The 16,011-nt window shown below is 44.3% G+C and overlaps 1 protein-coding gene and 1 long non-coding RNA gene across 2 annotated transcripts; both read right to left on the reverse strand.

The window, feature by feature from the left end:
• Window positions 1-180: 180 nt before the first annotated feature.
• Window positions 181-9,469, reverse strand: FAM228B (family with sequence similarity 228 member B). The gene is made up of 6 exons (XM_030269968.4): window positions 9,392-9,469; window positions 5,824-5,928; window positions 3,840-3,911; window positions 2,983-3,180; window positions 749-828; window positions 181-363 (listed from the first exon to the last, which is right to left on the reverse strand). Exons 2-6 carry the CDS (start codon window positions 5,914-5,916, stop codon window positions 300-302), a joined length of 507 nt encoding a protein of 168 aa, XP_030125828.4. The 5' UTR covers window positions 5,917-5,928; window positions 9,392-9,469; the 3' UTR covers window positions 181-299.
• LOC140683619 (uncharacterized) lies at window positions 8,596-9,220 on the reverse strand. Its single transcript, XR_012054803.1, has 2 exons — window positions 8,970-9,220; window positions 8,596-8,833 (listed from the first exon to the last, which is right to left on the reverse strand). It is a non-coding gene; the product is annotated as an uncharacterized lncRNA (long non-coding RNA).
• Window positions 9,470-16,011: the final 6,542 nt, after the last annotated feature.

Below are 16,011 nucleotides of genomic sequence, written 5' to 3' on the forward strand. Positions count from 1 at the left end.
TGCTTGGACACTGTCTCCAGGAGAGAACACCAGCACTGTCTTTATTGAGCTCAGCCCAAGTTGAACCTCCTAAAAAAGCAGGTTTTGGCTTGTAGAGCATTGAACTGGAGCTGGCATGCAGAGGAGCAGCATCTCAGACATTTCTTTGGCTGATGGGTAACAACATTTCAGAACTACACGTTTGAGACAGTAAGTTTATTGCAGTTTGCCCAAAGGCCTGACCTGCTCTCACTTGCTGTGGCAGTGCATGTAACCTATTTTGTAAAGGGTACCTTTGATGGCTGTGCTTGCTGCTGTGGTCAGCTGGAGCACAGGTGACAGACATCATTGGCTCTGTCATTGTTCTGGTTGATGACTTTCATCCTTTAAAGAGAAGAAAAAACTGTTGCCATGCTTCTGTAAAGATCAGCTGAGCTGTCAGATTATTTCCTTCTACACAGCACACACTAAAATTGCCTGGGAACTCTGCAACCCTCCTTAGACAAGACACCCCCCGCATGCTGCCGCAATGGATTTGAAATGAGGAAAACAAACCTCCCACTGTCAGTTGCTATTGTGCCTCAAAAACTGAGCTTAGTATAGATCCAGACTGTGTCCCTGGTAACCACGTTCAAACACTCTTGGGCTTAAATGCAGCAGGAGTGAGTAAAACTAGAACATGCTCCTCTAGAGCAGCCCCGCAGCAGCACAGCAGTAACACGCTCTGTTAACTTCCTGATGATCAAAGTGGGACTCCAAACCTACTCACACCTTCCAGCAGTTTGTGCATGTCTTCTGGAAGAATGGATCGTACTCTGATGGGTCATAATCATCCAAAAACACGTACCCCTGTGGGAGAAACAGATACTGAGTCAGGCCTCAGAAACTACTGGTGGTTGCAACAGTGAGAGCAGCCAGCCTGGATGGCACAGATCCAGGCACAGCATAACACAGCAACAGAGTTGAAATCTGTGAATTCTGTGAAAAAAGAATTCCCAATTTTCATACACTGCACCTCAGAAAGAAAGTGACTGAACTGTAACAGGAAAATTCCTCCATCCATTTTAATTTATCACAGGCATAAATACGTTATGTATTTATGAAATCTTTTGGTCTAAAAGATTTCATGAAGCATTCAGAAATAATGGCAGGCTAAAATGCTAACCTTAACTAGGACAGTCAAGACAATGGATTTTTTTTTAATTGAAAATGTTTTTCCAGAAAAGGAAGCCCTGAGATTGGCTCCATTTGTCAGAGCATGGTGCTAATAACACCAAGGTCATGGATTTGATCCCAGAATGGGCCACTCACTTAGGAGTTGGACATGATGATCCTTCTGGGTCCCTTCCAACTCAAAATATTCTGTGATGTCAACAAGACAGATATTAAAAAGAAAAGAAAAAACAGAAATGAGTGACCCCTCAATAGCCACAACCTTAGGCAGGTCACTGGTCTGCAAGATACCAGCTCCACATCTGGGTTCATGAGCTGGCTTTTCCATCTATACATTGGAATAAAGACCTGAACCTCATGGTCTAGGCCACAGCTCCATCTCATCAACAATGCTGCCACAAGTGAAGGAGAAGGCTGATAGCAGGGAAGAGAGCAAAAGAAAATGGGCAAAAAGAAGGGAAAACGCATCCAGAATTAACCACATTAACTAATCCACACAAGTTCAGCAAAATTTATCATATGCTGCCACAGTTAATGCAAACTTATGCCAGTAAATTTGGCATAATAATTTGTCCCGTAAAATGTCTTTTCTCTAAAACTTGTCCTGACAAATAACTTGTCCTGTAAATATGAAGGGTCTCAGCCTGCTTTTCAGACATGCTGGTGACAGAGCTGACACCACAGAGCAAGGAGAAAAGGTAGAAGCTGATCACTGGTGCTGCTGCTCCCCTTCAGCAGAAGGACACATCCCAGTACATCAGCCATTGCTTCTAGAGGCACCCAGCAAATTCCTGACCTGGCACAGCAGCTCGCAAGATGGACTGATACAGACCCAGATATGTACAGTACACCCAACATAGCCTAAATCCCAGGACTTCTGCAGTAGGACTGGCTCAGTTCTTTGTCATTCCATGCAGTTTAAATGCATGGGTCTGTCACATCAGGCCTTTGAAAAATATCGTTTGGTCTCTTTAAAACAACACAGCTCCCATGGTATTTTAGTTTCTGGATAAGTACGTTGTTTACAGTCTCACAACTCCACTGTGCAGTGATTTCCACTGACAACAACTGCCTGATCTCTATATAATAATAAAGTATTATTTTTGTGGCAGATTACATAACCGCTTTTATTTTTCTTTTTTCATCCCTGAGATGCAGAAAGTTTAGTTGTGGTATCTGATATTCAAGAGTGGTGTCAAATTAAGAGCAAAATGAAGAAAACTAGTATTTTCTACAGTGACTGCAATTTGCAATGTTTGTGAATACTGAAACACACAGAACTACAAAATTCATGAGCTGAGTCTATTACCTGTATTACTTTAAAAAAAATTGTTTGTATCTCTCTGTTCCCGTATATTTTCTTTTGCGAAGCTTGATCAGCAGCATCCAAGGCCACAAAATCATTTCACTCATGCTCTGCCAGCAGAGATGCAGTACTGCTGTAGCTGAACTCCTGAGACTTGAGAGCACAGCCCACACCCTGCTCACTCCGCCTTTGGTTTCAGCTGACAGAGCTCACGGTTTCCCCACTAAATGGTCCAGCCCACAGAGGGAAACACACTTCAGTAGGGTGTCTCTATATTCAGGCCCCAGCACGTGTTCACTGCACCAAGCAATGCTGCACTGCACTGCACCAATGTTCAGAGCTGCTGGTGAGCGTACACAGTTGTAACATCACCATTACAGAAGTCCTCGAGAAAAGTTACAGGCAAGGTATATCTGAACTCCAGGTTACTCAACAGACAGGAAATCACAGCTAAACCCCTGAACTTGTCCACAACCCTCTGTATACAACCCCCTTCATGGTAGAAATGTGTTTCTCATTCATACCTTCTTTGTACAGTAGTTTAAATATTGAGAGTATTGTTCTTGTCTCCTTTTCCACACTTCTTTCTGTGACTGGCTGTCCATTTGGTCCTTCATTTTCTGCATAAATGGCTCTGAAACATTCTCAAGATATTTTTTGTACAGAAGCTCTGTCTTTCTCAGATGTAGGAAATCATTGTGCTTTAAATATCTGTCCATCTCCTTAAGTAAGAAATGGAAAATAAAAGCCATATAAACTATTGGTCAATGACAGTAAAGATTCACATGTAAAGGTTTGCATCTTGGCTGACCTGACTGCTCACTGCTCCAAGGCATGTGTTTTCCAGCCCTTCCTTCTGCTCCTCCCTCTCTCCACTTCCCAACACTTATTTCCAAGCTTGCCCTTTCAAGAGGTTAGCATTCAGACACTTAAATTTTGAAGCTGTGGTGCAAAATTGGTAGAAAATGACTCACTTTTTCCCACCAGGTTATTGAGCTGAAATCACTACAGAGCAGGGGGCTGCAAGCACCAGACTGTGCAAGACAGGCAGCAGAAGGACCTTCCCTGCAGCACTGGCAACTGCTGGATCAGAGCAGACCAGCCCTCCTACCCTTTGCTCACAGCACCACTGTCACAAATTACCACACCCACAGAACAAATATTAGTGCAAACAGGCTGTTCAAGTCACCTGGGATTCACATTTAGGGTTACTACTTCAGGCCTATCCAGAGTGGACTGAAAAGATCAGAAGCTCATAACTCTAAATTAGTTTTTCAAGAATACAGGCAATTAACATTTTCTCAGGAATCACCGTTTAGGAATTAAAAATACTGACAGGCAGGAAGGCACACAGCAAATGAGAAAAGAGCACACTTCTTACCCTCACAAAATTTTCTCTGTCCAAGATGCACTGAGCAGAAGCAATGATGTCTCGGCTTTGGTCAGGTGGTGCCTAACAACACATGAAAAAAGCCCACATGAGGTGAAAGCAGGACTTAGAGCAGGAGCTACATTTACTTTTTAATTCAAAACTATTACCAGTGTCAAGATTAGAGGCACATTATACCACAACCCAGCTGGCAAACCCTTGCAAGGTTTGCTCTGAACAGTTGGGTTAAGTAGCAACAAAAGAGCACTGGAAGAACTGGAAGGAGAACTGGAATGTACATGCTCAAAACTCTTTGGCTGATCCTCACCACGACCAAACACCACTTCCTCCTTGTCAGTGTTTCTCACCTGTGCCAGACATGTGCCTTTTAACTCCTGCACTCCAGACAAGGAGTACAGGCAACACACACCAAATCTATCATTTTGGGATGGAATGCATTTTATGCATAGGCTGGAATATTAGCCTGCCACTCCCTGTGCTTAATATTGATTTTTAATTCCAATTGACAGTGTAATTTTCAGTCATGTCTGCCTTGGCCCTACTGACCAGCTCCGCACTCCTAAAGGTTTATTACACTGAAATGAGCAGGACATCAGAGCAAGCAAGGAAAACACAAGAAGTATTAAAAAGTTCACAAAAACAAATGAGAAAGAGGAAATCTAAATTTCTGGCATGTTTCAAGACATGCCTACTATTTGAAATAACTGGTCTGTTGTACTATGCCTGATGAATTTACTTCACATAGTCACAGATCCTTTCTAATGTCAGTACTGTAACAGCAGCACAAAGACATGGCCATCATTCCAGCTAAGAACCATCACTCGTGAACAGGAGAAGAGTTTTCCTTCAGGATGATACATATGTGAAAAATCCTTAAGAACCAAAGGAGGTGGGTGTCCTTTGACTGAAGGAATGAAGTCCCATCTCCCTGGAAAAGGGCAGGGCCAGGGGCAGCCTCATCACAGTACTACTTACAGGGCAGCTACAAAAAGGATACAGGCTCTCTCTTCACCAGCAGCCACAGCAAGAAGACAAGGGATAAGAGATACAAGTTGCATTGGCAGAGGTTTCATCTCAATGTAAGAAATAATTTTTTACAGTGAGATCAATCATTCACTGAGCAACCTCCCCAGAGATGTGGTGGAGTCTCCATCATGGAAGGTTTTCAATTGGACAGGGAGCTGGATACCTCATCTGGTGTGTCTTTCTCATGAAAGGCTGGGCTAGATGATCTTCCAAGGTTCCTTCCAGCCTGGGCTGTTCCATAAGTCTGTGATTCTAACTAGTCACAAGCTTGTTTCTGGTTTTATGAGAAACTTTTCCACACACTAAACTGCAAGTAATTTGATAAAGCTGGATCAAAAGGATACAAGAGCTCAATAAAACCCATTGAATCTGTTGCTATTTTTAGAATTCTTTGTTCTCCTTCTCCATGAAAAACATCTTTTAGATTTTACTGAACTTTGAAAATAACAATTTTTCATTCTTCCCTTCATAACCTCTATTTAATTCCTCCATTTGCACCTTCACAGAACAGAAGCCTTCTTTCTGTGTTAGCCAGTATTTTCCTCCCCAAAATGTCTGCTGCAATCAATATTATTGGCTATGCCACACTGTTGGTGCTGAGGAGAACCTCTGGGTAAATGTAAAGAAAGGAAAAGGTCTGCATTAAGGGACAAACTGCTTCAAAAAGATCAGGTTCTAATCCAGGTTCCACAACCAAGGCACAAATGGTATGGAATGGTAAGCAGTAATACAACTGCAACATCCATTTCTGAGTGTGCAGATGAGTTCAGGCACATGCCAGGGATGGAAGTCCGGGAGCACAGACAGCCCAGAAAACACTGTCAGGATTTCAGTGGGATTGGGTGGCCAGTTCCAACACAGGACCCAGTTACACACCTGGGCTCCCAGTTACAGATACTGCTCTGTGTTGTTCACAGTAGAACCCACAGGAATGCTGGGGGTCACTCACCCTCCAAGGCTGTTGCCGCTTGGGTTTTCTCACAGGTTTCCCATTTGCAAATCTTTGTAGCCAGGGACCTTCTGAGCCATTCACACTACCCATGGCTAGATTAGTCTGGGAAAAACATTAAAACCATCAAAACCCATAAAAAATATTGTATTAACAGCAAAATCTAAACTCTTTTATAATTCCTACTGATCAGTGAAACAGATCTCTAAAGGACTTCTAACTGCTGATACCTACAGCATTTTCCTGTCACAGTAAGTAAAATACAAAGATGAAGTATCAGGTTTACAGTCAGATACTGCCTCTGGTGGAACCATCTGACCTCATCTCCACACACCATGGATAGTGCATTTTGTTTCAAAGAACAGTGATTGACAAATTGTTTGAAAACGCTTATCAGCTTTGGAAACATTTCAGAGTTATCAAATTTTGCCTCCAGACTATTATTTCTTTCCTTTGTGCCTTTTTCAATCAGATAAAATCCCTTTCAAGTAACTGCCACATCCCACTATGGCTCCATTTTATTGGTTTTTAAATTTAGTTCTACCAGATGAAGCCTATGCTGAAGTGCTAACTCAGCTCCAGTCAGAAAATTCCATCTTGTCTCTTGTATGTGCATCAGGATATCTGAATTGATTTATAACAGAGACAGTGGAACCAGAGAGCAAAATGCCCCTTACAGGAACCTCCATTTAAACCCCTATTTATTTCAAATTCACTAGAGACACACTGCTTCCAGGAAACAATGGACTCACAACATTACTTAGGTAAAGAATGGAAAAAAATAAAAGCTTATTTCTGCAGAGATGCTGACCCCAAGTCTTCAGACAGATCTTTCAGTTATTTAAAATAAAATCTGATATTCAATTATTTTTTGCAATATCCAGTTATAAGAATCTGTGAAGACTCTTGAGTATTCATAAAAGATAACTTTTTTTGGTAGAAGACAACACTTAAGAGTTTATTCTGTCCAATCCAGCACTTCAGTGAGAATATCTGACTCCCAGCTTACCTCTCTGGAGTGCAGATTCAAATTTCTTACCATCAATTCAAGGTAAAGTCTGCAATTTACATCTTTGTTTCATTTTATATTCCCTGCTCTTGTACACTGACAAAAACATCTGCTGGGATATTCCTGCATCCTCACAGCAATGTTTTCCTGTCTTTTCTGACTGAAAGAGTCAGAAATCACAGGAAAGCATATGTTGGAAGGGACTTCAGGAAGTCACCTGGTCCTGTTGCCTTTTTCCCAACCTGGAATGAAACTCAAGATAATTTTAGTAAGGAGGCAATATAAAAGGGCATCTTTATTTGAAGGCCTTTAGAGGCAGTTATGGAAAGATGTTCACAAAAGCCCACCCCCTCCCAGGGTTGAGTAAATTTTTATAGGTTTTAGGAAATTAGCATAATTGATAAAAAGCACCAATTAGGAGGACAAGTGGCAATGCAATTCCCCCCCAGGTCAAGCCCCTTCTCTGGAGCCCCCGCTTCAGCACTAGCTGTACTTGGTCCATGAGAATGCATCCCAAAGAGTTGTTCTCAGCCTTGGCTCCCAGGAAAAACCCAGACAGGATAGGGATCTTGTACCTCCTGGGGCTTGGAGCTCTGGAATTTTTTTTATCTTTCTGCTTAGGGAAAGGCCACGGAAAAGTACTGTGAAAATTAGTTACTAATACAATAGGTGGCACGGTTATAAAAATATGTGTGAAGAATACAGAGAACACAGAAAAGAAAGAAAAGGTAAAACTCATATGCCATCAGTCTCGGTGCCAGCTTGAAGAAAAGCAAATCTCACAGAACCAATTTTTGATACAAAATTAACAGGCAAACAACAAAAGATTTAGTTACCTGACATGCTATAGATTTGGCATTAGAAAAATCCAACACTTTCCTATGAGCAATATATCCTCCCTACATGCACAGGTGCCACAGGCTCCCATGTCATGCCACCATTTACAATTTCCTCCAACTCCAAGCAGTCGATACACCTCACAAAGAGAGACTGAGCAAAAAGCAGAGGAGGTGCTTGACCTCCTCAATGAATTGGGACCCCAGGGGAGATAAAACAGAGCAAAGAGAATGTTCCTCTGCAGCAATCTGCCTTTAGGAACCTACAAGTGGTAAAGACTCTAGCTGCAGATTTTCCCCCACCAGCAATCTTCATAACTCAAGCTTCTACTGAATCTTAATCCTTTCTTTTTCTGCTTTTTTTGGACTCTTGCTGGGAGATGCCAACCCTCTCTGCAAAGGCAAGGCTCACTGATATGAGACAGCAGCTGTTTTGCAGATCTTGAAACTACAGATTTAATCACAGGCTTAGTCAGAAATAAAGGATTTTCAGAATCTGAGAGGATAAAACAAGCATTTAGTCAATCTAGCAGTTGCAGTCTGCAGATGCCAAATCCCATGAGCAGGTTCTGTATGAGGACATTTTTTTCACTGTGCCAGATCCCTGGAAGTGTCCAAGACCAGGTTGGAGCATGGAGCAACCTGGTTTAGGAAAAGATTTCCCTGCCCGTGGCAGGGAGTTGGAAGTAGATGACCTTTAAGGTCCTTTCCAATCCAAACCATTCTGTGATGACTAAACCTGAGAATAACATAAAAATCCTTTCTAGATAAACATGGATCCTTCAGTGCTGTCAGTAGTGTAGCTCTGTATCAGTAAATTTTAAATACAGGTTTCTCTTCTTTCCTCAGTAGAACAAGGTTCTTCCCCAAACACCCATCTGCTAAAATTCACACCCGCTGTACCCAAACACGAGACTTTGCAGCAGCTTAGAGGAAACACATTTTAATTACTCTGTGACAAGTACAAGCACCCTCACATATGCCTCAGTCCTCTCAACATCCCGTTCAGCCGCGGAGGCTCGCGTGTCATTGCACGGATGTCACCCTGCGTGTATACACAAGCACTGAGGGCTGCCTCCACTCGTGCCTCGGTCCCCTCGCATCGCCTCAGGTGCAGGGGCAGAGAACGGTCACAAAACCAGTCTCTAGGGCGAGCAGGGCAGCTCTGCGAACAGAACCTTTTACTGCGAATGCTGAGCTAACAGGTAACGAGTGTATGCCCGGAGGGTCCTGGCCTGGCCCGGCACTTCAGAGGCAGCGATAGGATAAAGGGAAAGGTAGAGACCTGGCTTGCCCCTCACCCTGCCCGATCCTGAGGCGGGTCCCGCAGGCACCAGGAAAGAGGATGCGGCCAGCAAAGATCCAGACCTACCACCCCCGTGCCGGGGTCCCTCTCTGGGGCGGTGAACACAGCCCCACGAACCCCCAAAGGGTTACCACAGAAGCCAAACCGGCCCCTCATGGCCCCGCCCCGCTGAGGGGAAAATGGCGGCGCGGCGCGCCTTGGTCGCGCCTCACGTCAATCGCACCGCCCCTTCGTGATCGAAGCCAAAATAGTCCCTCACCCATCACCCACAGCTTCTCGGGATGAGGAGACGCCGGCCTTGGGGACAGGGACCCGAATACCCGCGGGGAAAGGGCACAGAAACCTGTAAGGACAACGCTACGGCAGCCTTGATCTGGCTCCTAAGGCAGACAGGGCGAGGGCGCGGCAGGAACTTACGCTCCGCTGGATCCTTCCGCGCCGGCCGCGCAGCGTCCCACACCGCCATGGCAACCCCAACGCGCGCGCTCCCGCCGGCAAGGCTTCCCACCAATCAGAGAGGGGAGCGCGCGGTAAGTGAACCAATCAGGAGCGAGGACGGCTCCGCCGAGCCGAACGGGGCCGAGCCGAGCCGAACAGAGTCGAACGCAGCCGAACGGGGCCGAGCCGAGCCGAGCCGAGCCGAGCCGAGCCGGAGCAGTCAGGCTCCCTGGTTTATTATCCAAAGTTCATTAAATCGTATTGCAAGATTTCACACGTGCCCCTGCGGTGCTGACCATGCCACCAAATTTGAAACTGCAACCAGCCAGAGATACCATCAGATAAGAGAAATGTGAGGGCTTTTTTCCCCAGCAGTGCTGCACTGACACACAGAAATCAAAGTAACTGTGTTCCACGTAGACGGGGTGTTTCCTCGAGCCTTTATACTTTATTTTTTAAAATGTATTATTATGATTGATTTGTCAGAGCCCCAGGCAAGATGAGACCCTTGTGCCCAGCCCCCTGCCATTGCCCGGAATGGGATCCCCCTGCCCAGCCCGCTGTGTCCAGGGTGCGTTCATTATATGGCCAGGGACTCGGGACAGAAGCGTGTCAGAGTCAAATCCCTTATGTCAGTCTGGATCCCCCACAGTCTTAGTCTCTATGTTATTAATTTCTAATTTATTATTTGATTTAATTTAATTTTAAAATAATTTTATCCACTGCCACTGTTTGCCAGCTCCCTTGAAGTACCCAGGCTGAGCAATTCAAGGAATAACACACTTTATTAACAAATACACTGTTCACAGAAGACTGGGGCAGAGTCAGGGCAGAGATTGTCACTGACAGTGCATTGACAACCAGAAAAAGTTTGAAGGGATATACACTCTGATCACCAGTGAAAGTTTGAGCTAATCAGTGTGTACAGAGTAGGGATCCTACCCAACAGGTGTGCCCATGGAGGAAAGGCCAGGATCAGCCCATCAACCAAAAGTTATGTGGAGCCTTTCCTAACTTTTCCCCCTCTTAACTCACTGTTAGACTATTTCTTTACACTTAGGTGAAGCTTGAGCGATTCCAGTGAAACATACTTTTGTTCTCAGTTGGTGCAAAATTCCCTCACTTTGCTTTCAAAGATATAGTTAATAAAATGGAGAGTGTGTGCTCAGGAAGGGTTAGCCACACTTTGGATGTGGGTAACTTTGGGATGGAGGTGTGTCATATCATTAGACTGAGAGTACAAAGAGTGGGGCTCATCTGAGCAGGGTGATTTCCCCACAGCTGCTGATTGAGGAACAGGACATCTCCTCCTTGGCAGCTGCTGTGTGGATTGTCAGCTATGAGGTACCACCGAGTTCCCATTCCTGCAGGGATCACAACAAAGCCTAGCCATGGGGTCTCCATCCTGCTCCACTTTCCATTTCATCCCTCCTTAGCATCTGCTTCAGGCTGCAGGGGGTGTTGCATGAGGAACTATCATGGAATGAATTCCGTGCTTGCCAATCGCATTCCCTCCTGGAAATAGCAACTGCATTTTACCCTAAAATTTCCTATGTTACAGCTTCTGTTGGAATGTGACTATAACTTTAGCCTCAAGATTTTCCCCCAGATGTCTCTAACTTTCCCCCATTTTCCCACTTAATCAAGCCCATGACTGTAGTCACTCAAGCTTCCCAATATCCAAATGGAGTTCAAGAGTGTTTAATGCATTTGTATTTTTATGGATTATCTGATGTTTGTAGGGGTGGCCAACAGGCTAATTGCCTCATAATAATACAAACTTTAACATATAATACTTTTATCAAGACAAAAAGCAAAAGTTCCATCCAAGAGTTTCCAGGTCCATCCACAAAGTAAATCAAATGCTAAAAGGTTTGTTTGGACAGCCTCCACAAGCATTTCAGCCTTAGTTAACCATATTTCCCCCAGAGACCAGATGGAGGCTTTTGCTCTGGAACATTCCTTTATTATTCCATCAATTGATGTAAATTCAGTTTTATGGCAACTGGGTATCATTTGAAAAAATATTTGCTGTTTTCTTTGTAATCACTAACACTTGAGCCCCTGCAGAAATTAAAAATTTAACCATAACTTTTTGAGGACCAACTTTGAGGAACATTATTTGAAGGTCTGAGGCGCTTACTTGTGAGCCACTTACTGCTAATTCCCACTGGGCAGGGTGGCTCATTGCCCTCCCCAGAAATGTGGGGGGTTTGCCATGGATTCTGTCAAATTAAATCCTATCTTGATGAGGAAGGCACATGCTCTTTCTGATGCAAAATTTTTTCCTGAGTTTGTTTTTCCTCATTCCTGCTATTTTTCCTCACTGCAGTTAAAGACTGAACCAACTTATGGATGTCAGCCCTGGAGCCACCAAGTAGCCAGCACTTAGGTACTCCCAGCCCTCAGGCCTGGCACCAGAGGTCACACCGTTCTTTATGGAATTTAGGCCTCTCATTAGACCTTTCATTAAATTTGGACCTTTCATTAGACCTTTCATTAAATCTGGACCATGCAGTATTAAGCTGGTGGGCTCATCATGCACAGTCCGTGTAACTCACCAGTCCTTGCACAAACTCCTACGGGGCTTTGCTGGCCAGAGTTTTAAGGTGGTCAACCATGGTTTTAAGGTGGCCAACCTCAGTTTTAAGATGGTTATTCTGAATCACAAGTTGATCAACTTGGATTCCCAGTTTTTCTCCTGTCTCCCCCTCAAAGGCTAAGGATGACTTTAATACCTCATTTTCTGATTTCAACACAGTATATTCTAGATCCAAAATTGGTTTGGAAACAAGAGTGTTCTTAGATTCTTTCAGTGCATGAGAAAAGCATGCTCCTAAAACTGCACAAACGACATCTTTACCTATTACCACTTTAGATTTCTCTCATCCTTATACTGTTCAATGTGTTCCATGACTTTCTCTTCATCTCTCCAAAACTTTTGTGCCTGCTCCTTCCCAGCCTGGGAAGGGGCACATTTGTGTTTTCACAGCAGCCTATCCATGCCAATCCTACTGACTGCCAATTTTCTGTCAGGTAAAGGCGGAGGGAGGGTTTCCTTGAACCTTTTGTATTTGATGAGTCTGTCAGCACCCCAGGAAAAATGAGAGCCTTGTGCCTGACCAACCTGCCAGGGCCCCAGAATAGGGACCCTGCTGCACAGACCAGTGTATGGAGGGTGGGTCAATTAACCCTCAGAGTCAAAGACCCTATTTTAATTTAGAAAGAGAGGCCCCTCCTGGATTCCCCCTGCTCCTAGTCAGTGTGTTATCAGATTTGTCAAGTATGCTACCTGTGCCAGAGCCCTCAAAGGACTCACAGTAACAGTTTATGGAATAAGACAGTCTATAAATATAACAGAAAATTGTGACAGGTTGAGGTTTGAGGATTGACAGTGATAGTACCTGACTGCAAAAACATATTCAAAGCAACACACAGATAATCCCTACCAAAAGCTGTCTCGAGATAATCAATCAGTATGTGGAGAATATGGTTCTTACCCAACAGATGTGCCTGTGGGGAAGAAGACAGGTTAAATTCCATGACTGACCCCAGAAGTTACAATGGAGACTTCCCCAGCTTCTCCCCATTCTTTACCTTTAGGTGGAGCTTGAGTGAGTCCAGTCATACAGCAAGGGGTGGTTGTACCTTGGAGGGGGGTAACATTGGGATGGAAATACGTTACAGCATTTCATCTCAGCTAACCTTGGGATGGAGGTGTGATCAGTGTTATACCTGAGGAGAGTAATTAAATAGCAGCAGGGTGTCTTCTTCTATCTCCCTTAGTTTGTTGCAAATTATGCAACTTTTTTTTTTTAATGTAACTTCAGTCAGGGGTTTGTTTTGTTCACCTTTGCCCAGAGGGGAATCAGAAGTTTCTGTTCAAAAGACTCTGTTCACCAAGTAAAGCCTGATGACCTTAAAATGGACAGATTGGGAGTAGCCAGAAGATACAGAGGAGATAAATAAGCATTCATGAACAACACCTCCTAGGGAGGTTGGAGACACCTGGTCTGGGAAAAGATTGATAAGAGAACCAAAGAATGATGTCCTAATTAATATCAAAGGTGAAGGAATCCATAACCAATACAATATCAAACACTAAGAATTGTGTAATTTAAGACCAATAACATTAATTTATTTGGGGTTTGTATGTATAAATATGTGAAAAGTCTAGTAAAGAACCATGTGTGATGGAATGATTTTCACTGTACAAACCACCCATGTGTGAATGAAATATTTTCTACCACACTTCCTGGCCAAAATAACATCCTGGACAGAAAAAAGTAATGCCTCAATTCTCCAACACTGAAAATATGTTGGAGAGTTTCTGTTTCCCCCATAGTTTCAGTGATAACGTGACTATAGCCTCGAGATACTTCTCAGTTTTCTTTAATTTCCCCCCAGTCATTTTCCCACACTGTGCTAGAACTGATTATTTATTTTAAAATAAAATAATTTTTGGGTTGGGTCAAGCCTAGCCCAGAAAAAAACCCTCACTCCCTCCTTCTGCTCTGATCTAATGGTTGTATCAAGTTTTATCTCATTTCTTAGTGTTTTCACTGTAGACTATTTCCTCAGCAAGATGAAAATCAGAAATACTTACACTATAAAAATGTAACTGGACTTTTATGGCCTTTCTGGGAAAAAGGACCATTTTCCTGCTGGTCAATTCTCAGGCCTTTGTTGTTGTTGCTGCTGTTATTTTGCTTATCTGAGGCTGTACATTTTTTCTGCTGAAACTCCTGAATTTCACATGGAGGAAAGTATGTTTTCCAATATGAAGGGGAGGGGGTATGAACATTTATACATCTGTCTTTTTACAGAACAGAATGAAAATGAACCAACTTCAGGCTTTGCTGAGTGACAGCCTTGCCAGCACAAAAAGCATGTGGAAAATGCAGTTATCATTGGTATAAAGACAAGTCTCTGCATCAACCTTTGGCTTTAATGTGAGAGATCAAGAGCTTCCTGGGAAGTGACAGCAGAGGTGGAAACTCTGTGAAATCAGAGCACAAAGCAGAAATAATGGCAGGGAGCACAGCGCTCTACTAAATCCACTTGTTCTCTCAGCCTCTGAGCCCAGTGCCAGGCTAAAGCTCAGTTGACTTTGCAAGGTGATTGCTAATTTCACATTTTTGATTTTTTGGAACAAAGATGCCATTAAAGTGGCATTTTGAAGGAGTCCTTTTTAACTACTTTGTGCTCAGTGATCCTGACAGTAAAGCAGATGGATGTAGGTCCATTCTCTGGCCCTGAGACCTGCTGGAAGGGATTGTGCTGTGCCCATGTTATAACCCCAAAGCTGTGGCTGAACCAGGATGCCTCTCGGGAACATAGATCTAGATTTGATACCAGGAGTTAATAAAGAAGTGTTTTCTGCCTAATTCTGGAGAAACAATGCAGTGAAACTACCTGTAGCTGCCAAGTTACTATCACTGATACAGCACATGAAACAAGCCCATTCTTCTATCCCATGACAGCTCTGTCTGTGCCCAGAATCACAAAACCACAGAATCATTTAGGCTGGAAAAGACCTAAAGATCATCAAGCCCAGCCATTAGCCCAGCACTGCCAAGCCCACCACTAAACCATGTCCATCAGTGCCACATTTACACATCTATTAAATATCTCCAGGGACGGTGACCCTGAGCAGTCTGTTCACAACCAGTGTTTCACAACCCTTTTGGTGAAGAAATTGTTCCTAAAATCCAATCTGAACCTCTACTTATACAACTTGGGGTCATCTCATCTTGTTCTATTACCTGTTACTTGAGAGAATAGCCCAACCCCTATCAGGCTTCACCCTCCTCTCAGCTGTACAGAGAGAGAAGATTCCCCCCTGAGCCTCCTTTTCTCCAGGCTGGGCCCCCCCAGCTCCCTCAGCTGCTCCTCCTCAGACCTGTGCTCCAGACCCTTCCCCGGACACGCTCCAGCCCCTCAATGTCCCTCCTGAGCTGAGGAGCTCAGAACTGGACACAGCCCTCGAGGTGATCCCAGCAGTGCCCAGCACAGGGGACAGTAACTGCCCTGCCCTGCTGCCACACCATGGCTGGCACAGCCCAGGTGCCTTTGGCCTTCTTGCCCAACTGGGCACACCTGGGTCACATTCAGCTGCTGTCACCAGCATCCCCAGGTCCTTCTCCACTTTCCACCCACTCTGTCCCCACCCTGTGGCACTGTAGGGGTTGTTGTGGCCCAGGTGCAGGACCCAGCACTTGGCTTTGTTGAACCTCAAACAATTGACCTCGGCCCTCCAGCCTGTCTAGACCCCTCTGCAGAGCATTCCCTCTCTCCAGCAGATCAACACTCCAGCCCAAATTGGTGCTATCTGGGAACCTACTGAGGGTGAACTTGGTCCCCTCATCCAAACCATCAATAAAGACATTAAACAGGGCTAGCCCCAGTGCTGAGCCTTAGAGAATGAGATTTATTAAATCTAACAGCAAGGCCTTCCCCTATAAGCTAACTTCAGGCTGGTTCTATCTTATTATTTTCAGCAGGACCACACACAAAGCTGGAGCAGGTCCAAAAGGCACCATTGTCTGCCTGGCTGGCTCAGTAATAAATTCAGGAGCCATATCATATTTGATGTGAGC

This window comes from Taeniopygia guttata, chromosome 3 (genome assembly GCF_048771995.1).
Source record: "Taeniopygia guttata chromosome 3, bTaeGut7.mat, whole genome shotgun sequence".
Lineage (NCBI taxonomy): Eukaryota > Metazoa > Chordata > Aves > Passeriformes > Estrildidae > Taeniopygia > Taeniopygia guttata.

Coding starts and splice junctions, on each gene's coding strand:
- FAM228B (XM_030269968.4), bottom strand. CDS start 5,916: ATGGGTAGTGTGAATGGCTCAGAAGGTCCCTGGCTACAAAGATTTGCA. Junction 829..2,982: donor TAAACTACTGTACAAAGAAG/GTATGAATGAGA, acceptor TTTCTCCCACAG/GGGTACGTGTTTTTGGATGA. Junction 364..748: donor TGCACAAACTGCTGGAAGGT/GTGAGTAGGTTT, acceptor TTCTCTTTAAAG/GATGAAAGTCATCAACCAGA.